Raw genomic sequence first — 23,066 nt, forward strand, 5'->3', positions numbered from 1 at the left:
TAACCAATCAGAGCACACTGGGCTCTGGTTTCAGACAGAGGGTGAAAAGGGGCCTGCAGCACAGGCAGTATGAGAGAAATAAAGACCTTTTTGAACATTAAAACATGTAGACATGTCACAGTAGAGGCACAAAATACAAATACTACCTGAAAATGAGCATGAATGAGCCCCTTTAAGTAGATGAATAGAGAAAGTAAAAGAAAAAACCTTTTCACCACCACTTACTGGCTTCAGACCCAATTGACTGTACATGTCAGCGCTTCATCAATATCATAACTGAAACATGGGCAAAAAGTAATAGAAAGATAGAAAAGAAAAAGAAATGAAGTAAGCGCCAAACATTTTGGGTATTTCAAATTTTGTTTTATTAACAATGCATCCCTTTGATAGGATTGTATGTTTCTTTAGGTCATCAATGCCCCCAAAAACATACTGTACACATTTTACAAGGGAAACCACGATTCAGGCAAAAAAAAAAAGAAAAAAGAGAGAAATCTTTTTTAAATTATAATACAGTCTTGAGGAAAAAATATAAATAACTTTTTTTTTCTTCTCTGGTCGAGCTCACTCTATGGTACAGACATATAATAAATAGATCGGATCTGACATCACTCAGCTGATCTATGAATCATCTTTCTATGAGTCCATTTGTGTAGCAGCATTTAGCAAAAACAAGCCAATGGAAACAGAGATCCCCCGTTTCCCTGGAAACCTTTTACAAATCTTTTAGTCATCACACCCCTCCTCCTCTATCTCAGCCAATGACAGACAGTGATATTGCATTGTGGACACAGATTCAGGGGTCATTATATTCCTACAATGTGATGGCAACATGTAATGGCAATCTATTATTATTATTATTTTAAGTTACAAGCAAGAAACACGTTAAGGTGACGTTACAACTTTGCCATGCTTGTTGCACATGCAGTGGAGGTGAAGCACAGAGGTAAAGAGGCGTAGAGCTGCTGCGGGGCTTATGCAGGGTTTAGAGATGTCTGTGAGGAGAGATTTGATACTAAATCTGTAATGAATAAACCTACAAATAACTTATAATCTTTCCAAAAGATTAACCGACCTCCTGAGGAGCTTACTAAGAAAAATGCAAGTAAAACACTAAAGGTCCTAAGCAAGTAAAGGATGGCATAAACTAGCATTAAATCACATGCTATTCTCCTCATGTACTGTGTACTTATATAGTGCTTTAGAAAATACAATACTAATGATGTTTGATTGTCTGAGATACAGGTCATAGAAAAGTAATTGGCTTTCTGTGCTGACGAGAGGCTACAGGTTGTCGGGAGAGGTGAGGCGGGAGAAGCAGAAGCAGGTTAAGTGGCGATCACAAGTCGGGGTGAGATATGAACCAGGAAGGCTCCACATGAGTTTGAAAAACAGCAGGACCCTTCTGTAGTGTTTTGTTTCATAAGGAGAAAATAATGCACGGGGTGGGGGGGGGTCAGAGGAATCACTGGGAAGACACAACAACATGCCTTATTCAATTCATTACAGAAAAAAACACCATCTCCGGAAAGAGATCAAATGTTACTTTTTTTTCTTCTTTAAAACACAAGTCTTTGTCTTAACGATCCAGCTCGTCCTTTAGCATTACGTTGACGTATTATTGTGAGTGTTGCTCAAGCCCACCCATCTGAAAACAGTATTTGGTAAAACTGCTCCCCCCATTTTCCTGTTAAAAAAAAAAAGTCTTAAACAGCGTGTCGGGTTAAACCGTGTTTACAGATGTCGACATCCTTCGTTTCCAAGAGAGGCGAGCGATGACCACTTCCTCCTCTTCCTTGGCTATGGTACTCGGTTTTGAGTAACAGAAACATTCCAGACGCCTTCCTAACGTTACATATTATATTCTGTCAGTCCTCCTCATGTGGCAGGGAACACACGAGGAGGAGGATCAGGATTCTGCAGGAGCGTCTTCGTCCTCCTCAACAGGTTTTGGTATCTTCATCAGGATCGCCTCTGCTTCCTCGTACATCTGAGAATTACGGAGGATTTTTAGACATAGAGATGGTAGACAAAGACATAGAGTTTCAGAAAACGTAGGGGGGGTGTAACACTGTATTTTATAGTAATACTTGCATTTCGTAATAAATTATGAAGTATTGCATTGGTTATGTTATTACTTTTGATGTGGGTAGGGCAAACTAAATATTTACTTATCTGAACTAATTATATCTTTTACAATTCATTTCAAGTCAGTTCTGATATTGAATGAAGACACACACTTTGCTCGGTAATTACACAATTCATGTATTATTTCACAACTCCCACGTTTTGTAATACCATCAGCAATATTATAAATGTAAGGCAGGCATTTATTGTGAGGAGAAAATGTATAACATCATGTCGAGTTCTTACTTATTGTGGTGTTATAGATAAGTGTGTTGTCACGGGTTGAAATTTCTTACCGCCATGAATTGCACGTCCTGGAAGAGTTCCTGTATGAAGCGTCTGGAGGTCAGGCGGAACATACAGTGGGCTAAGAGGTTAGAAACCTCGGAGTACAGGCAGATGTCGTCAAACGCATAGGGGAACTTCTCCTTTATCCTGCAGGGCGAAAGGTATACAGGCGTTAAAATGGACATGCATCTCAGAAAATGTATGTTAAATATTGCTGCAATGATTGTTGGACTGATAGATTAAAAGAAAAAATGGCCAGCTATTTGAATATTGGATTTATCATTTAACATATTTCTAATTCACAAATGTCCTACTTTTGTCTTTCTTTTATAAATATGATATAAAACTGTTTTCCTTTGACTTTTTCACTCAAAATACAAGACATTCAAAGACATCAACTTGGATTTCAAGATACTACGATGTAAATGTATTATTTCTTGACATTTTCTAACCCAAACAATTAATGGATTCACCAGGGGATAAATGGGCAATTGATAAAAAAACTGAGCCTTACGTCAGTAGTCCTGTTTCGTGGCCTTTGGTTCCTACAGAGGAGCTGAGGTTGATGATGAGGCGGAGCACCTCCTTCCTCAGCAAGACTCGGGACGCGGGGCCGTCTTCTGATAAGGACTTGCTGCCTAGATGACACATCATGAAGAAATATTCAATATTTACCACAATATAGACAATATCAAACAGTACCACAAGGCAAATACATTGTTTATATCGCTGTGGAACTAACGTTGTATAAAACTCCTTAAAATGCCTTGAGGTTGTGTTTCCTTACTCATAGTCTTACCTATAACAATGTCCGCAGGTATGGGCGTGCTGCAGATGGATCCCTGTGACACGGCGGCGTCGCTGCAGCCCGACACGCCGGAGAACTTGGACTGAGGCATCACCTCCAGACGATGGCCGCTCTGCCCTCCCCATGGTTGAAAGTCGAGAAATTCTGGAACAAAAAAGATGAAACTTTATATTCTGCACTCAGTTTAACGTGTGAGTGTGAGTGTGTGTGTGTATGTGTGTGCGAGTGTGAGTGTGCTCACCTGTGCGGGGGTGTGTGCTGTTGATCGGTGGCTGTGTGGGGTATCCGAGGACGCTGGATCCTACACAGTAGAGGCAGTTCTCCTCGGTGTGTTCCTGCAGGCCCGTCTCATCCAAACCCACCGTGTGGTTCTGGCTGTCGCCGCGGCACACGATCAGCTCAGAGATACTGAACTGCTGCTTCAGTGCTGGGAGGGGAGGGCGGTCTCCTGCACAGAGACGATGTCGGTCAGCACAAACTCTTTTATTTTCTCATTTTCAGGCTTTTCTTTTCTTTCTCTGTTATTAAAAATACTGTAAAATCATTTGACCCATTGCAGTTTTGCATGAATATATAATAGCATGGGAATTCATAAAACATAAATAGATTTGAACTCAAATAAAAATACAATTAAAAATGAATGAATTAAAACACAAAGATAGTAACAAATAAAATGTAATAAATGTATATGATATAATACCATAGGAATTAGTAAAATATAAATACAAATTCAAATAATACAACACATTAAAAGAAAACACTAACTAATCGGATTCATGGCAATTATAAAATAAATAATACATACATATATATCTATCTCAGGGTTAGAAGGATTGGTAAATTGTGGTTATCCCTAAAATAATAATCTCATTATAGGATTCAATATCAAATTTCTGATGTAACCTTAAAAAGGAGACGTTATTTGCTTTGGGGATTTAAATATCATTTAATCGGGCCATGAGTTGAATTTACCGTCTCCATCTCCAAAGAGGAAATGTTTACGCTCTTCCGACGGGGGACTGATCCTCTGCTGGAAGTAGGCAGAGTCTCTGATGTGGAACATATCATTGATGTCCATGGGCAGAGCCAGGCCCACGTAGTCATCGCTGCACCCGTAGGTGGCACTAGAGACCATTGAGCGCACTGAGGAGCAGCGGTGCAGAGTGCTTTGGTTGATGGGACTGAGAAGTTCCTCTTTATCCAGAGAGGCAAAGCTGAGCGCCTTCAGGAACCTAGGGAGGGCAAGAGGAGAGGAGCGTGAGAGGATCCGGGGGGAGAGACTGGGACAGAACAAGGAACATGAGGAATAAGTGAAAGAAATGTTGGATAAAAGCAAAGAGACGGACTTTAGTGAACACACAGACAGAAGGGTTGACGATTCTACAGCAAGCTATCAGGGCACGTGTTCATCCAAAGAGTGATGTCACTGCAAATAAATGATATTCACCACGATTTTCTGAATTTGTTTATATTTTAAGAAAACTTAAATATTTATAACCATTTGACAAAAACAACTTATACCTCAGATTCTGGGAAATGTTATATATTATCACTATTTTCATTCCTTTCCAAGACCAAAATATTAATAGAATTCATTTCTACAGAAAAAAAAAAATACCAAGTAACTATTAAACTATAATAACTGACATCCAAAAATATTATAACCACATGTATATTATAGCACCTATCACTACCTGTGTGCTTTACACCTCTATAGCTCTATGAGGAGGGACCAACTAACTGCATCATCTACATGGAGCTGGTTCACTCTACAGACACTACAGGAGTCAAAGCGGACATGTGTGATTGGGTCAGTGCTACACATCTCTACTAAGGAGGGCACTGGGTCGGTCCACCCACCGCGGTACAAGTGTTCTGGACAGTCTGTGGTATGGACTTATGACGGGGGGCTCTGGACAGGTACCCCTCCTGTCTGATAACCTGACAGACATAGAAGGCGCACAAAAAACACACACGCACGCACACTGCTTTCATTACCATGTAGACAGAAGCAAAAACCCTTCCCCAGACACAAAGCTGCTAAAGCTACAGTAGCAGAAATTCATTTTCTGTTATTAACTCTTTCTATATAGACCACAGCTAAAGTGCATTTTAATTATACCTTTATTGTGGAGGCTCTTGAACAGTCATCAACTGGTGGGTACACACCAGAACAATTAACCTTTTCATATTATAAAACACACTTAGGTTTTTGACAAGACAAACAATTTAAAAGTGACGCTCAGGTTGATTGTGATGCTCATTTTTCACCATTTGTTTTCTGTTAATACTACAAAATGTTACCAGGCAAATCTAAATTAATTAACAGATCCATTTTTTCCTTCATAATTTCTATAGAGAGATTGGAATGCTGTGCAGGACTGTTAGTCTCATTAGATGAAATGTAAAAGTTATTATGAATTCATTATAATGGGTTATAAATAAAATGATGTTTGAGTAAACAGCTATTGCGAAAGCTCGAACATTTTCCACACCACTGACGGGTTTCACCATATTTTGACCTTCCTTCAGCTTCCTCTGTCTGACATATATTTAACCACCTACCAAAACAGTCTAGCTACAAGTGTATTATAGCACTTATCTCTGTGTACCATTTACAAGCTCTATGAGGAGGGACCAGCCAGCAACTGAACAACTTAAATGGGGCTGTGGTACTACAGGAGTCAAAGCAATAGAAAACAAAGCTAGAGAAAGGAGATTTTTGATTGGGTCAGTGCTAGAAGCTACACCTCTACTAAAGGAGGACACTGGGTCGGTCCACCCACCGGGGTACAAGTGTTCTGGAGAGCCTGCGGTACGGACTTACGACGGGGGGCTCTGGACAGGTACCCCTCCTGTCTGATATCCTGACAGACATAGGACAAAGGTGCACAAAAGACACACAGGCTCACACCTTTCATTACCATGTAGACAGAAGCCAAAACCCTCAGCCAGACACAAAGCTGCTGAAGCTACAGTAGCACAGATGGAAATGTGAAATGTTTTTTAGGTATCACTTTCTATGGAGACCACAGCTATATATTACATCATGTTGGCATCCATAGTGGATCATCATGCATTTATAATAGTTTATTAATTCACTCATAAATCACACATAATGTGATCACTAAATCACGGTCATTAAAGGTTGTAATGCTGCTGAAAATAAATTAGAAGGGGCATTATGATTGCTTTTGATAAGTGATAAACTAGATGCTGACTTATAATACATCATGACTTTACTGTTTCGGTGCTATGCTACAAACAATATCATAAGTAATTGTAAATTCTAGATTATTGAGTAAAACGAAATGTTTTATGTTCATGTAGTTCATCAGAGAGCAGTTGTGTGTTTATCAGTGAAGTCAAGTAGCATTATAAATCCATTATACTTCACTATGGTTGCCCTCATAAGGCAGTACAGATGTATTCTTCAAAGAAAGTGTAACTTTATTGTTTTTTAGGATGGGTTCATGCACAATGATCACATTCATGTAAACAAAGAAAAAATCGATATGGACGCTTCGTGTCATATAGGCCCTGATAGCGGGCTTACCTGCGAGGCGTTAACCTGGAGTCCAGGCTGCCGGTCTTCATGGTGATGGTGTCGGTGAACAGCACGTCTTTGGCGGGTGAAGCCAGCGCTTCACTGTGAGACAAAGACGGGTGAATCCTCTGCTGCTGCAGCCTCTTCAGCGTGGCGTAGCCCAGGGCGTCCCGTGGGCTCGTGTACATGAAGCTGCAGTCAGCCAGGCTCTTGATGGCGTTCACTGAAGGAGACTTGAGAGATTGAGCTCTGCGGGGGAGAGTGTGCGAAGAGCCGGGCGGTACCAGAGAGACGGTGGAGGACTTGGAAGTGGACATGTGGTTGGTCTGAGACTGGGGGGTGAGAGAGGAGAGCGTTTTGACAGTCTTGGCTGACACCACGGTGTTGAGGCTCACGCAGTCAGAGGAGTCTGGTTCAGGTTCGGGATTATCTGGGTTTCCAACGGTCTCCCTGGAGGGGCTGGAGCTCATGGAGCTGATGCCGCTGGTTGTGGTGTCCGTGTTAAAGCTCTGACTACGGCTTTTAAACTGAGTACCTCCGCCGCTTCCTCCCACGTTTCCTCCACTCGACGAGGAGCCGCCGTCTCCTGCCAGGCGCTCCCGGCTGCTCTGCTCCTTCTCTCGGCTGGGTTGCTCCACCGCGCCCTGCCCTGCGAGGCCACTCAGCCCGAGGCCTGAGCCCCCTACCCTTGCCAGCCTGCCCTCCACGAGCTGCTCCTCAGAGCCCCCCCTCGTCCCGACAAAGGACGTCTCTAGGCTGACTGTGGGACTCTTCGGCATTCCTCTGCCGTTAAAAACAGGGGTGAAGACCTCTTGGTTTGGGCTGTAGATAGAAGGCTCTGTCACCGTCCTGTTCCGCCTCATGCTTCCAATCTTGAGTTCAGTGGGGGTGTGAGAGCCTGACGGTGTCTTGGGGTCGCTGGTAGAGCGCAGCTTCTTGCTAGGGAGGGACAAGGAGTTGAGGAAGCGAGTGCGAACGAAGCGTGTAGAGGCCAGGATTGTGAAGGGGCTGCGGTCCTTCACCGGTTTGGAGTGTAGAAAGAAAGAGGGCTCGTCTGATTGGTCCAGACCATCACACTTCTCGTCATCCAGGATGTACATGTCTGAGAGCACAAGGAGTGAAGAACACAATAGGAGTTATCAATTTGAACCCATCAAAATGTGATCTTTATATAATGTTTCGACTGTAGTAAAGCTTTCCGACTCCCATTCCTAATCCTACGTACTTGGTTGAGACTCGCTCTCGCTGTTGTGGCGCGAGCTGGTGGATTCAGAGTTCAGACTGAGCGTGCTCGGTACTGAGGAAAGTTCAGAGGTCAGCTGTGCGTCGACCTCTTCTGGAGTGACCGGCCACTGCGTCCTGCGACTGTGTCTGACTGCATCCCACCCGTACTGCTTCAGCACCTCACAGCCCTGCCGGGTCTTGGAGATGACCCCCAGCACATACACACACGTTCTGTAAATGGGAGTGGGAGGATGATTAATGAACACGCTGATTGTACATAGGTGTTCTGTTAACCCAGAACATACTTTCAACCATAAGTGCCATAGCATGATGCGTGTTGCTGTAGCTGAATAAAAGAAAATCTTCCCACTTCTATAAAAGTTTTAAAGGGCAACTAAGGTCCAAATCCTTCATTTATAATAGTTTTAGATCATAAAACATGACTGAGTAGTTCCAGCACCACTGATAGGATAGCAAATATGGAGCTAAAATAGTAGAAAACTTTTAAATCAGGGCTGAAAGATTCATGGGCATTTCTTTGATGGATAATATCATTGGAATATCCAGATTGCAGACGGCGTAATAATTATTTAAGGCCGGATTTATTATTGTGGAACAGCAGAAATGTCCCAGCATACAAATTATATTCTGCCGTCTTTAATAGTGCAGAATGTCACAAAAAAAAGATTAATGACTGAAAAATGATTTACTCATCACTGTTTAAAATATATTCTGAGCTCTTAATACCAGCAAAGTTTATTACGTGTATATTGTGTTCTTAAAATATTAAAAGGACAAAAATTCCAGGTGGACATTCGTTTTGTTTTGGAATAACTGTAAACGCTTACCCTCGTACTGACAGTACGTCACAGTTCTGAGCCAACGAAAGGATGTCAGGAATGACGTTCTCCTCCTGCAGGAGATTCAGACCCCAGTTTGAAGAGCCGATGTTGCCCTGCATGGAAAACAACACACACCATCACCGCCATGTCCAGCCTTTTCATTATTAATATAACAACACAGTAACAGAGGGGACATAAAGTGACACTGACCAGAGCCCAGAGAGCGGCCTTCAGCTGTTTGATGCCCTCCCAGGTGTCCAGCATCGGGGAGCGAACACTGTAGCTGAGGTCAGGAACCACACTCTGGAGAGCAATCGAAAAAAGACGTTAAGGAGAAAGGCGGCTATCTGCAGAAGCCATGGCTCCCCTGGGAAATTAATGTATAAATAAAGCACTTATAAAAAGAACAGTGTGTGCTTTGGAACGAGTGAGAAATACCTGAGCCTCCAATAGATGGCAGCCTGTCTTATCGTGGACCAGCTGACCGTACAAGTGCACAGGAAGATAGACATGTGGTCTTTGTAACCTTGGAGACAGAAGCAGAGAAGTTTAAAAAAGGCACGAAAGCTTATCCTTTGTCTTGTCGGGTGATAATAAACACCAGCTTCTCACCTTTGGTTGCTGCGTCTAACGTAGTTGTCTCCATCTACAGGTTTGCGGTAGGTTGTTAGTGCTTCGTTGAGCTGCTCCTCTATTAGGTCCACGTACTTCAGGTTGTATTCCTGCAAACAAAGACGAATATAGGTCAAATAGCAAGCCTTTATTAGTGTGTGGTCTTATTATATTATAGTAGCCATGTGAATTTAAATGTGGTTAGCAAATGCCAATGCCAATATCTTGATCATACCTTCTGCCATTTGTCCAGCTGTTTGCTGACGTACCCCCTCTCATTGAGGTAGGAGAAACCTTTAGGAATGGACAGGAACCTAAAACAGCAGAAAACAAGATGTTCAATGTCCACAAAAGGCTGCTGGTCTACATAAAAGACTGACCCAAATCCTATAATCCATGGTTGGTAAGCAGTGCTGTTGTAATTACCTGAGGAGCAGCAGGAGGCCCTTGTCTCCCAGGTGGGACAGAGCTGGTTTCAGCTGGATCAGAGCGTGGAGGTTGGCCTGTGAAGCAGCACAACAGAGTCAGAAAACAGTAAAGAGGAAAATCCAATGCGACGGTCAACTCAAACTGACTGCATTTCAATATATTAGGAAAAATCTATCCATGAATTACTCATTATTATTCCATTATTTAGGCAATCCTGAGGGGGATCCATGTTCTAAGCATGATCTCAATTGTTTCTTTCCTTTGTTATTGATAGAAGAACCATAATAAAGATATTTCTGTTGTGTTTCTTTTTTTTCCTCAGTGAAAAAAGATTTTAAAAGCCTGGGTCATTGAATGTTTTAAGGTCAGGATCATTACAAATTGCAACCACGAGATGCTACAATTTCTAAATAGAACAAAAAGCATTTATGTTTTCTTCCAGGTGAGTTTAATTTATCGTGTTTAAGTATATCATCGTTTTTGTTAACTGTAACAGTGAGGGAAGAATACATCCTAATACATCCATGTGTTTTACAGCAGTCACCTTGTCCTCGCAGGCCTCGTCCAGTATGTCCAGAGCCTCCATGGACACAGCCTTGCTGTGGTCGTGAAGCTGAGTGACCAGCAGCTCCATGCCCCAGCTGCTGAAGAACTCCACGCTCGCACGCAGCAGCACACGGAGGTGTTTGGTGGCATACAACCTGCACACCTGCTCAACAAGAAAGGTAGAATTGTAGGAGAAAGAGTGGATATTAGGATATTACTATCAGAACTTATATGTGTTGTATAACTTTGTATATAACATTTTTGAAGTTGCCGGTTAATGTTCTTATAAAAAATAGAAATAAAATTGGGATCGGCACAGATAATCGGAGCACCTCAACTAATGACATTTTCTATGAGATGTCTAATGTTGCTTTCAATTTTGGGTAGATGACAACTTAAGAACCGTTGCCGCTTTTCCTATATCTACTTTATGCTGGTTTTTATATGTACGTCACGCCTTGATTTTAACGAGGCAGTCTTACATCAGTAGCAGCAGTAAGGATCTTGGAGAGGATCACTCTGGCCAGACCGTCTCTGCTGTAGTCCAGTGTGGACACAGCAAGTTTCAGCACAGCATCCTGGTTCTTCACAGAGCACAGATTCAGCAGGCTGAAAAAAAAAGAAAGATGTTGGTGAAATGTGTCAATTTATCAAAACGACATCTCTGTAAGTCTTCCATTCTATGTCCATACACTCACCACTGAAACAGGCCACATTTCTCCAGCAGTTTGACTCCCTGTGGGTGTGCAGAGAGTGTCCCCAGGAAGAGGAAGTAGTGTTGGCTGAGTGTGGTGAGCAGGCCGTTACTCTGCAGACAGCGCTCTGGCTTCAGCCCTGAGGACGAAGACAGCCATGACACCATGTCCTTCACCAAGTCCTCCAGGTAACCCTGGCCGTCCTGTCGACAGTGAGAGGGGAGAGACGCGAGGCAGGTAAGAAAATTGTAAAAAAGAGAAAAAAGGTAAAGGAAAGTGAGTTTTTGTTTACGTGCACACTTCTCTGACCTCGTCGGATTCCATGAGGAACTCGATAAACTGACAGCCAACCACAGTGAGTTGTCTGGCTTTTGGGTGATCCAACGCCAGCCCTGCGTACAATTTACTACTGGGCTTATAAAAGTACAGCAGCCTGCGCACAAACCTGTGTCACACAGAAAAAGAAAAAAAATAGGATGTCAATACAATTAACTATTTAAAATCCTGCTCCGGGTTTTGATGAGACCAAGGATTCTTACTTGTGCATATGTTCATCTTTGTTATTCCTGAGGTTTACATGTGGCCACTGGGGGAGGAAAAAACCACATTAAAACATCAGACAGGAAGAGGAACTGGCATACACGTCTGTGGTGCTTCATGAGAGCAGCCTGACCTTCAGGATTGTGGCGATCAGCAGCCAGTTCCACTCCAGGTTCTGCTTGTGGTTGAGAATGTGACTGTCTCTCAGGTTCAACATCAGTGCTTCTTCTGTGTCCTGAACACAAACACAGAAAACCTTGATTTGACAATGTCAAACACACACAAATATAATAAAAAAATAAATTTTTGTTTGTCTGCACTGCAAGGTAAGAAGCACCTGAAGAGCTGTCCTTAACCTTAATTGAGCTTAGCTTAGCACTAATGCTAAAAAAGTGAACAGCAAGCAAAGTTGTTTTTGTGTGTTTTAAGGAAATGTGTCTCAGATGGCAGTTTTGCATGGAAAAATAGGATTATTTCATATATTTATATTCATGGTAAAACAAAGCAATAATACAACAGAAAATGTAGAGAAACAACTGAAAAATAAAATGAAACATCAAACAAACAAAATACCACAGTAGTATCAGGAAGAATACACTGTAGCCAGCATTTAAGTGTGTTTCCAGTTTAAGAAAACTAAACACACAAAGATTTGTTTGGCATCAACTCCAGGGGATTTAATGGCAATAAGCATATTTCCCTAAACATGTAGTAGAAGTTGATTGGGTAGAAAAGCATGTTGATATTTACCTTTATAGCGTAGATGTCTCTGTGGACACGCGAGTGCGTCTCTCTGCGGTTATGTGAAGACACAGACTTGCGGATGATGTGATCCAGGTAAAGACTGTGTGGTTTCAAACCTTTCTTCTTCTTTTCATGGAAACGCTTCAGATTGTTGACTGCTGCACTTGCCCGGCTGGAACACATGGAAAATCTTTTTTTTTATAAATGTGGTTTAAAATATTTCACATACAATAATTAATTAATAATAAATAATTAGGACATGTTTATAGTTCCCTTCTGTACTTGTAAATATAATTGGTAGGATTCAAATATAATAACACATTTAAGGGAAATATGACATGATTCTCTGTATCATACTGTGTACTCACAGTCGTTTCTCCTGTGCAATATCAAAGGAGGCTGCCATGTTGATGAGGGTGGGGAGGCAGTGCAGGTGGTGACTGTGGGAATGGGGAAGGATGGTGTTGGCCTAAAGACAGAAGGAGGAAAAAAGAGAGAGTATGCATTATGTATCAGAATCCCAAGGTTTGTAGTAGGCCACCTTTCAAAATACACAAATCTGACTAAAGCAGTGTATATTTTGCAGTGACACAGCATTTCAAGGTGTCAAACTATATTTTAATATTACCATGTGTAGAAGTTCTCCCAAGAGGATGGTGGCTCTCACAGCAAGCTGGTCATCGCTGCTGGTCACAACTTCCACAAGTCCCTGCAATGACAAAAGAGAGGAGGAAACGGTTTAATAGGAAACATTCCATCAGAAATAGTCTTAGGTTGCATAATAATGAAAAACACAGTATCAGCTCACCTCTAAGAGCCCGCTGGAGATGAAGGCAGAAAGAACAAATGCCAGGTAGTTGTCCATCAGATCAGGCCTAATGATGAAAAACAGAAAAAGATGATTCATGCTCATGTTATGTGTAAACTGAAATGACAGCATTTTGGGTCAAATTGGGTTCAACACATTCCATCTCTGTTCAGTCATATCATATCTCACCTAGAGCGGGCCCGATGGGGTAGAATGACTTTGGCCTCAGCAGCAAGAAACCCATCGGACAGTCGCCAAGTGTCCTGAAACCGGGCGGGGTCTGATGAAGAGCAGAGCACAGATTAGCTTACACTCATTTGGTGACTAAAAGATGGTCTTACTTGGGTTGAAATGGCACCAAACCATTTAAGTAGGAAAGAGTTCAGAGGGATGCTTTAAAAATGTATTCAGAGATAATTACTCCATAAAAAGTAGTGAGTATCCTAATCAAAGTATAACTTTTATTTATATTAACCTTTCTGTTACTTTGAATTTCATTAGTGGCCACTGTATGAGACCTGTGTTGTGAAGTGTTGTCATCATGCCATTATTCCCAATCTTATTAAAGTATCAGTAATCTAGCGCCTTTTACTGTAACTGTAATTTAATACAGTCACTTTTTTGTAATCTAATTACATAAAGCTGTTTCAGGTATTTCTGTCCTCTCCAAGAATGACTTTGGAGTTTATTTTACATCATCATCCTACCACATGGCTAAAATGGCGAACACATAATATTTACTGTATGTAAAAAAAACTCCTTAATCACAAAATACTGGGGGAAAGTATAAATATGTGCTCTGAAGATACAAAGATGTTTCTCTCACCAACACTAAGAAGAGCCTCCATGAAGTCTTGAGTTACAATGGGCACAGGGAGCCTGAATATCTCATATAACACCTCCAACAAGCCTTTCTGCAGGGAAAATCACATTACAGCAGTCAGACACCGACTGATAAGCTCAAAAAAACCATTATTATTATCTCAGTGTTGTGGATGGACAGTACAATACTCAAGTTACCCGAGGGTAGCCCTATTATCTCTCTGGAAACAGTGTGCTTCTATCTCATTTGATCTGTCAGTGCCAGAGCAGCCTTTGGATATACCTCACTCTCTGATGCTCCAACGAAAAAATAGGCCTAAGTCATACTGACTATATTATCTACTGTCTTTATTATTACTACAGGGGGTAGCGGACCCAATCATTTGCAGATCAGCGCAATAAACCCCGGAGCAACAGTGCCCCCCCCAGAAGAGCCAGTCACTGGCATTATTCTGGGAATAATATGTATTGTCTTTTTTTCTCCTACAATAGCTCTGTGGGCTTTCAAATGAAGACTTGTGTGACTAAAATATTTACAGCAAAGTTTGCTATCAATTATATATTCACTGCTAAGTTAACCAACAAAGTTGCTCATTTGTTTTGCATCCACAAACTTCCTTTTTCTGAATGCAACTTTTTCAATACTCACCCTAACTTCCATATTTGGTATGCAAAGTAAGCCAATTAAAGATTGGATCCCAGAATTCCCAACCTTGCATAGGTTGATAATTCCTGAATAAAGAAAGAGACAGACAGTAAAGCACAAGTGATATAAATCAAATGAGTCTATTTATTTGTACGCCTAAATAACTTTATCTATAACCACATTAAAGTCCTTACCAGACCAGGAGCGGAAGGCTGCCACAATAGCCATTCTACTCGACATGAAACGGGCCTCTCTGTCCTCCCTGTGAGCAAGACAGAAACACACATTAAAAAAAGGACACCATGTTCCACACACACAGCATCATAATGATCTGAGCCTTACACAGAGCATATAAAGCATATCAGAGAGGAGAAACTACACCCCAACCCAGAACAAAATGCATTGAAGTCAAGCAGAATCACACAGAGATGTTTTTTAATATAAAAGCACATTATTCAGAGTGACTCAAAGCATAAGTGTAACTGCTTCAAAGCCTCTAGCAAGTCATGCTTAAGTCGAGCAGCCCTGATTACATGAGCCGTGTCACAAAACACAATATAAACCCTCAACTTTCTCCATGCATGGTGTTAAATACCAATATGGGAGCATATCAAATGGTAAACAGATGGGAATGTCAGAACACTATCTATTTTGTTCCTGGGACGCCCTTCATACCCCTCGCGCACACACTCACTTGAGTTGCCCTTCAGCCGTGTCCGCGTTGTGTCGGTAGTGAAAATCCGTAAAAGGTGCGAGGATTTGCTGGAGAACCAAACAAACACAAGAGGGATGAGAACAAAATACAACCGATTTTAGAGCTCATTAAAAATGAAGTGGTCAATTGAACACACAACGAGTAATAGGAGTAGTTAAATTAAAAGTCAAGACAAAATGTATAACCTAGGTTTAGCTACTGTTAGACACAATTTAATGTGGACATGTTTCATATTATACCTTTAGATATTCCCATGAAACATCTTGCAGTAATAATAAACCTGCTTCAGATCTCATATGACATCCATGTGGATGTTATGACCGTGGTGCTGATATGTTTTTGTCCCAGGTGTCTGTTTACGGACAATGGCGCTTTGGAGAGCTGCTGTAACTGATTACTGTAAGCTCCATGGGAAAGAGACGGGCAACCTATGGCTGCTAATCCTCACTGAAACAGCTCCCAGCACACTGGCTCATTTATAAAAGGCAGCCTCCCCTGAATTCATATCTGTGTCAGTGTGCGTATCAGAGTGTGTACCTCCAGTTCGACATCAACACGCACATACTGCCGGGTGCGTGGGTGGTTGAGTAGATGGAGGATGGTGGTGATGAGAGCTTCGTTGATGCGGCTCAGCTGACAGTCGATTACACTCTTCAGGATGGTGCTGAGGCCTCCACGTTTAGCCACCACCTCCGGGTTCTTCAGAGCTACACGTTCAGCAACAAAGAAATATTAGAGCCATTTCACATTTCTTTTTATTAACCACACCAGGGCTGTAGCAAATGCTTTTAACATCTGAAGCGTCTATTGAGGTTTTCGAATACAGTTTCAAACTAAAGACATTATTATTGAATTGAATGATTGGTCGGATAAAATTACCTTTATTTTATTTGAATACCCTTTCATTAATAAATCTAGTTTAGAAAGGATTAACACAACACCTACAAATATTGAATTATAAAAACATGTTAATTTTGGAAAGGAATACATTTTTCTCTTAAAATATTACTTTTGGACTCCTGAGTTATTGGAAATGTCTACATGACACTGGTCAAAAAAATCATCCTACGCAGCCCCCACTGGAATATAATTCTTAATGTAATATAATGCTAATAATATAAGTGAAAGAAATGCCTTACAGACATTAAAAGACATAAGAGGCACAGCTTTGGGATCTTGATACAGCATTTAAAAGTCAATTTACAAACTTTTTTTGTTCACTATTTTCGCAATCTCCCAAGGGCTCCTCACAAAGCTGCAAAATTAATGATTCTGAACATCTGCATTGTGCATCTCCATCTCAAAAGGCCAGGTTCTCACCTAGCTCACATACGATGGCGATGGCTGCGCGGACCATGCGGTCTCTCTCCTGTAGTCCGTCAGTGCCCACAGCAATTAAAGAGTTTGCAACAGAGGAAGGGAACAGCATCGCATTGACAGTGATAATCTGGAGAGGGATAGAGAGGAGGAAAACGTGATTCATGAAACCTTTCTAGACAAACGGAGGGAGAAAAAAATAGTACAATTTCTTCTAGGTCTCTCAAAAGAAAAAAAAGCACCTAATTGTATTTTAAATATGACCAGAGAGCGTATCATTGGTGGTCTTAATTTGCTACGATTTCTTTAGACGATTATTCTTTTTCAGACACTTCTCTTAATTTACATTCCAAGAATTGATAACAGAAAAGTTTAGGAAGCTTTATTTCATTGACAGACCACAAGGGTTGTATTACTGCCTGGATTACAAATCAGCCTTTTTCTGAAACCAGACCCTGACTATGTGTATGTGTATGTGTTTTTGTGTGTTTGTGTGTGCAGGAGTGTGGGTGTGAATGTGTGAAGAAAGTTTACAGTAAACTACACAAAGAGCTATAAATAACCTGGCCTGCAGACTCATGCAACCCGTCCACACATTGACTCTGCTGCTAACCCAATGATCTTTCTTCTAGAACTAAACCTGAGCAGTGAGGGCAGACGGTGCATTTCTCTAGTAATATAAGGAGGAAGTTTTGAAATAAATAAATAAAATACATATGATCTTACCTTTCGGACTAGCCTCAGAGCCTGAGTCCTCTCGCCCTCATTGCTCTGCTGGATGTCAATGCATCTAAACGAACACACAAGCATTATTAGACATGTAGTTTTCTTAATACCACAGCCAGAAATAGAATTGTCAGCCGGAGAAAGACAGAAGACAGAGACAGAAGCATAACATTTCAAAGAAACTGGCCGACTTTGAGAAGCGTTTCTCGTTTAGTCTAGAGCAAGATGGCGCCGAGGATGGCTGCCGTGTCTCGAGCTCCTCACCAACTCCACATCTTAGTGTTTTTATTGTTTTTCTGCACCATGTATGTGGAGTTGTTGGAGGAGCACGCGACATAAGATTTTCATTGCCAACATATACGCTGTATCTGCTGTGCATATGACAAATAAAACCTTGAAACCTCGTACACACTAATATTTTTGGACCACCGGTTTATTTTTAACCTACCTTGCTATCAAATAGTCCACCTGTAGTCTGAGGACCTTCTGCAGCACCGTGGTGTCTCTGATGAGGTAGCGAAGCGCCCGCAAACCTGCCGCACGCACTTCCTTAGCCTCATTCAGTAGAGCTAGTCGCAGACTGGTGTTTAAAAAGAATAAAAAACGTTTGATGAGTCTAACATTGCAAATTGGACAAGCCATAAGATTGACTTTAAATACTGTTGTTATTTCCTGCTTTTTTTCAGAAGCATGTAACTAAAAAGACTTACCAAACGATGATTTCTTCATATGTAAACCCAAAGTTTTCTTCACGGTGGTTGATACTGCATAGCAGCTATAACACAGAGACAGAACAAATAAAGCATACATTGATTTATAGAAGGAAGGTGGTAACATGACTTTTGTCAATTTGCAGCAGGGTGCTGCCGGAGCCATGCAGGTGTGTTTGTTGTATTTTTCCACGTCTCTGTTACATGTTGACTGGTCTGGAGTACATGGATCGTGACTGCATAATGTTATGTTTTCACTGGCGGTATGTGGAAGTTATAATCACGAAGGCGTTGGGGCAACACATTCACAGGCCCAGTGTCACCTCCACCACTTGTTGTTGTTTACTAATGCATGTTGATATGTGTTGGATTTGTGAAAAAGAAGGTTATAACCAAAAGTAAGAAATGGATGTTGTTGTATCTATAGGCTGACATTATAGCATGAATTTACACTTTTAGATTAATTTTCAGCTGAGGTTTTTATCCAAAGCGACTTACATACACATCGATACCGTAGACTACATACCTATGGGAGCCATTTTGGGTTAGGTAAATTGCACAAGGACACTACGAAAGGTTGACTGCAGAGTCTGGGATCGAACTACTGACCCTCTGATTGGTAGATCAGCACAAAAGTCCCCTGAGCCACTTTTAGCAGTTCCCTCACCACAGGTTCCTTTATTATTATTATCATCAGGGGCCCACACAACTGATGTACACAAAAGCAGTTCATTATAAAAACAATAAGGCTTCAGCTCCAGTCTGTCATCTCATTATCCCCACAAAGCAATAAGCTCCTTGGGCAAAGGGTGCAGCTATTTTAGAACTGCCACCTTTCTCATAGACACCCTGAAGCGCTTCAAACCAGTCAGTGCTACTCCATCAGAGAAAGTCAGCCTTGCCTGTCCCGATGCTACAGCAGTGGAAAGCCTGTTGTGATAACTATGTTACTTTTATTATCATACGATATTGTCACAACCTCGATATATGTACATCATGTTTGTTCACACATGCCCTTGACACTGCTCAGACATTGCTCATTCTTTCAGTCAATTTTATTATTTTTTTTGTGTTTGGAATATCATTCCTCTTTGAAAAGGTGTGGTTGCATCATTGTGCCGTTATATTATCATTACATAATCATCTGATAGTTTTAATATGACATTTACGGGAAGTATTTGTTGGACAATACAACGCCCAAAAAAGGGAGTTTTGGAGTCATTTTTGTTTGACTTTCTCCTTTAAGCTGGACATAAATCTCCTCTTTCCTTCAGCATAAAGTAAAAGCAGGAGGATAGGCGAAGAATGATGGGACGGGTGATGATGAGGGGCATGGTGAGTAGGGGGGTTATTTCAAACCAGCTGTGATGTCAGAGATCAAGCAGGCAGGAGGAGGAGATAGGGAGAGTGGCATGTGACACTCTCTTGGGGGATTAGGTCACCCTCACTCTCCTGGAACCCTTATAAGGAATCAGAGGTATGGTGCGCTCACGGACGTATACACAGACACACTCAATATTACGCTACTGTCAGTTGTAAATAAGAGAGTTATGTTTACGCAGGCCAATACAGTCTGCTACACTGCCAGATGCAGTTTCCTAAAGGCCAGTGGCTGCACCAGCACCAATGATCTGTAAAATATGTCCATGACAGACTGTCAGACCTGCTTTCAGGCAATGTGTTGCTCAGATAAAAATCTGAAAACAGCTGGGCAAGAATCAGTCACCCAAGTTGTGTAAATGACTGCAAAATTTCTCAATGACTTGATGGTGAGCTATCGTCATGTCAGCAAGTTTTCCCTTCATTCTTTGCTTTCAGATTTGCAAGACATTTACTTATTTTCTACACCCCTGTTAATTCTGTTTAAAGTAACAAGAAGGCTCAAAACTATGCAAGCTTGTGTCTGGAGGAAGGCAGAATAAAACCTGGAGAAGTCATCAGTCCATCACAGCGTAGTATCAAACCCTTCAATCTAAAACCATAGAGTTTAAGAAATGTCTGTGATTTTTATGATGATGATGATCAATTATTTTATGTTGGCTACGCATACAGATTACTCTTACTTGACACATTTGTGCCAGTACATTGCCGTACAAAACAGAGACAAGACTGACCGTTTATCATTCATGCAGAAAGCGCTCACATATAAAACATAATAATAAAACGGAGTTGAGGCAAAACATACATTGTAAAAAAACAAGTTTCATAACTAATATTAGGAATCTCAAGTTTCTAAAGTCAATGCACTGCTCTTCATACACATTGGGTCTGTGTGCTTTCCCATCCCTTAAGCTTCTGTTACATTCACTGTCAGCGTAACAATGACAGGCACAGCTAGGCCTGCTGGCAGCAACACTCAGGAAGAGAGGATCAAGGAGAGGTTAGTGATGACAATACAGAGAAGGGGAGCACAGCTAGTCAATCTTTTTAGATATTTGAACAGTGAGTCAACCGTAATAAAAACCTGCATGTTTGTATCCACAGATTTAACATGGTCTTGGGAGTTGGTTTAGGGAGACACCACATGTACTGTTCATACTGTTGTGTTGTCAGTACAGCTTAGAATAACAAATAAAACACCGGGGTACAGGCAGCAAAACTTGACAGCATTACCTTTATGAAGTTGTTCAGGTGGCCCAGTTTTCGCATGTTACTGACTCCGTGTGGTTTGGCCACATTTTGAAGGATTTCACGGAAGTTTTCTGATGGTTCTGTCAGAAAAAGATAAAGAAATACAATGTAACCAAGACAAGTATTAAGCCATATTGCCATAATATCAGTCGATGAACCATAATTGATGTTGATGTTGCAGGAAGGAACTTGGTTTAGCAGGTCGAACTAATTTAGTGTTTACAGTCAACACAAGGTCTAGACGCGAAAAGCAAGACCTGAGCTGGGCAGTTTGGGTTTTCAGTTCCTTCAAATTATTGTCAGATTGTGTTATGTTAAATGTTCTTCACAAAAACAAACAAAATATTCCCTTGGCAGTAATCGTGTTTTAATGGTAGCTTAGTTTGCATAGAAACCGGTAATTATACTGGAGTTCAACAAAAAGGATATACTGCATGCACATAAAATAAATGAACAAGCTTAATGAATTGCATTTAATATTTTCTTCTAAGCAACAAAAATCACCAGAGGATGATCTTGATTTAGTTTGAATCTTACAAATATTATTGGCAATAGTCATCAGTAAAAAGAATAACTTAAACCCAAACAACAATTATGAGCTTCCAAATATTTGGACTAGAACTGAAATCCTTTTAATCCTAAAAAAGACACTAAATTAACCATCTTCTCTTTGATATTCAATTGTATTCAATTAAACAAGGATTGACAAGCAACTTCAGCCAATCTGAATCTGATATAACCAGAGGTCTTTTGCTGTGTTAGACTCATAGTAATAGTGTGGATACAGGACAGTTTACAGGGACTTGCTATTCATTTTTTGGACTTCATGATCTTGCACCCTTGGGCACTGACATGATTAAATCTTCAGCGTTAGGAGTGTTCAAGTCTCTTGTGATACTCCACCATATGCGCACACAGCACACAGAGTCTGACCTGAAATAAAACTGAGGACAAACCTATATTCTCACACAGTTATATTGATGGAACAGCTCACAGATTACCCCATCCTTGTGTAGTGGGCTCGTGTCATGTCGATGGGCCTAGGATACTCCTGGATATTTATGCTGCATTCATTTTCAATTTAAGGGTTTATTCGTTATGCAAGAAAATGAATTCAGCCGGTCCCTAGTTCCCAAACATGGGGACAGAGAGACGCAGCTCCATGTAAACAAAGTGGTGCTGCAGGAGTAAATCTGAGCAGGCTGAGCATCTGTGTATCAGTGAGCCACTGAAAAAAACACCCTGCGCTGACTAAATGCTACTCAGCTAACAGCCTTGAACTCTTTTTTCTCATACAGCCAGTGATGACAAATGCATGACTACATCACTTATGTCTGGTGGCTAAATTACAGGCTATCTTTGCCCACTCAAAACAACAGGGTATCGTCATTGCTGGTTAGCTGTGGCAGCTAGCTAACGCTAACTGAGCTAGTTAGTTAGCTCGCTGCCGCCTGTTATTATGATATCGCCAGCAATGTTATTAGACGAAACAGAAAGGGAATACTAACGACTTTACAGCAGCTATGACAGGACAAGTGTCTGTACTTTCCTGGGTGTCACTTTGTAGAGTTAGTGTTTGCAGAACAGTTCCACTTCCATTTTGAACAATAATCGCTTTGAGGGTGATGTGATGAAGCTTACCTCTGGTCAGATCCAGCGGTACGTTTTCCTCTCCGCTGTCATTCCGACCTGTCAAAAACACACACCAAGGACACGATGAAGGGACACACCGGGGTCATCAGTTGCCTGGGAACATGTAGTTTCCCAATATGCCACTATAACAGACATCACTGCATCGAGTTTTTCACGCTTACCTCGCATCCGAACACTCCGGATAGGACGGCCGCGGAAGCTGGCCGCCATGTTTCCAGGAACATACACAACACCGGAAACTTCGCGGCTTCTCGCGAGAAAAGAAATCCCACAACAGGGGTTGTCGCCGCGACATCGCTGCAGCAGAAACTCCCACAGACCTGAGATCAGATCCTCCTTAATCCCCCTGTTTCCTCATCAGGGCTAAAAACATAAATCTGACCTTGTGACAATTTTGTGGCAAGTCAAGAAGAAGCGGCTCCATCATAATGGCACTGTAGAGTTTTCATCCCAGATATAACATTATTATATAAAATAGAAACTTAACTCAGTCACCATTTGATGGATACCCTGATGTCTGTACTCACAGGATAATAAAATGACTGCAAATAATATTTATTAGTTGTACATTTAACATTTCCCCAATGAAGATGAACAGGATTTGTGCATATTGTGAAAGCATTTCGTCTTTCCAAA

At 41.3% G+C, this 23,066-nt stretch overlaps 1 protein-coding gene across 3 annotated transcripts; it reads right to left on the minus strand.

The window, feature by feature from the left end:
- Positions 1-341: 341 nt before the first annotated feature.
- LOC134873945 (rapamycin-insensitive companion of mTOR-like) lies at positions 342-22,668 on the minus strand. 3 transcript variants are annotated; one of them, XM_063897865.1, is made up of 38 exons: positions 22,592-22,668; positions 22,419-22,466; positions 20,760-20,857; positions 18,147-18,211; positions 17,885-18,016; positions 17,437-17,500; positions 16,714-16,840; positions 15,931-16,100; positions 15,373-15,440; positions 14,873-14,940; positions 14,682-14,764; positions 14,037-14,124; positions 13,400-13,490; positions 13,211-13,277; positions 13,031-13,111; positions 12,771-12,871; positions 12,409-12,574; positions 11,792-11,893; positions 11,658-11,704; positions 11,428-11,563; positions 11,122-11,321; positions 10,906-11,032; positions 10,422-10,586; positions 9,875-9,951; positions 9,684-9,762; positions 9,449-9,558; positions 9,275-9,362; positions 9,047-9,139; positions 8,843-8,949; positions 7,996-8,225; positions 6,780-7,872; positions 6,010-6,090; positions 4,196-4,455; positions 3,465-3,671; positions 3,215-3,367; positions 2,930-3,053; positions 2,424-2,562; positions 342-1,990 (listed from the first exon to the last, which is right to left on the minus strand). In XM_063897865.1, the coding sequence occupies exons 1-38, from the start codon at positions 22,638-22,640 to the stop codon at positions 1,910-1,912; spliced, it is 5,265 nt and encodes a 1,754-aa protein (XP_063753935.1). In that variant the 5' UTR covers positions 22,641-22,668; the 3' UTR covers positions 342-1,909. The 3 variants fall into 3 exon arrangements, with proteins under 3 accessions (XP_063753935.1, XP_063753937.1, XP_063753936.1); XM_063897867.1 differs by lacking the exon at positions 6,010-6,090; XM_063897866.1 differs by lacking the exon at positions 6,010-6,090 and having other exon boundaries at positions 4,196-4,503.
- Positions 22,669-23,066: the final 398 nt, after the last annotated feature.

This window comes from Eleginops maclovinus, chromosome 12 (assembly GCF_036324505.1).
Source record: "Eleginops maclovinus isolate JMC-PN-2008 ecotype Puerto Natales chromosome 12, JC_Emac_rtc_rv5, whole genome shotgun sequence".
Lineage (NCBI taxonomy): Eukaryota > Metazoa > Chordata > Actinopteri > Perciformes > Eleginopidae > Eleginops > Eleginops maclovinus.

What these genes read in the sequence shown, in the direction of transcription:
- LOC134873945 (XM_063897865.1), bottom strand. Translation starts at nt 22,640, where the DNA reads ATGGCGGCCAGCTTCCGCGGCCGTCCTATCCGGAGTGTTCGGATGCGA. An exon ending in GTTAGACGCAGCAACCAAAG is followed by an intron (nt 9,363 to 9,448) that starts GTGAGAAGCTGG and finishes TCTGTCTCCAAG; the next exon opens with GTTACAAAGACCACATGTCT. An exon ending in TCCAGGTTAACGCCTCGCAG is followed by an intron (nt 6,091 to 6,779) that starts GTAAGCCCGCTA and finishes TATGTCTGTCAG; the next exon opens with GATATCAGACAGGAGGGGTA.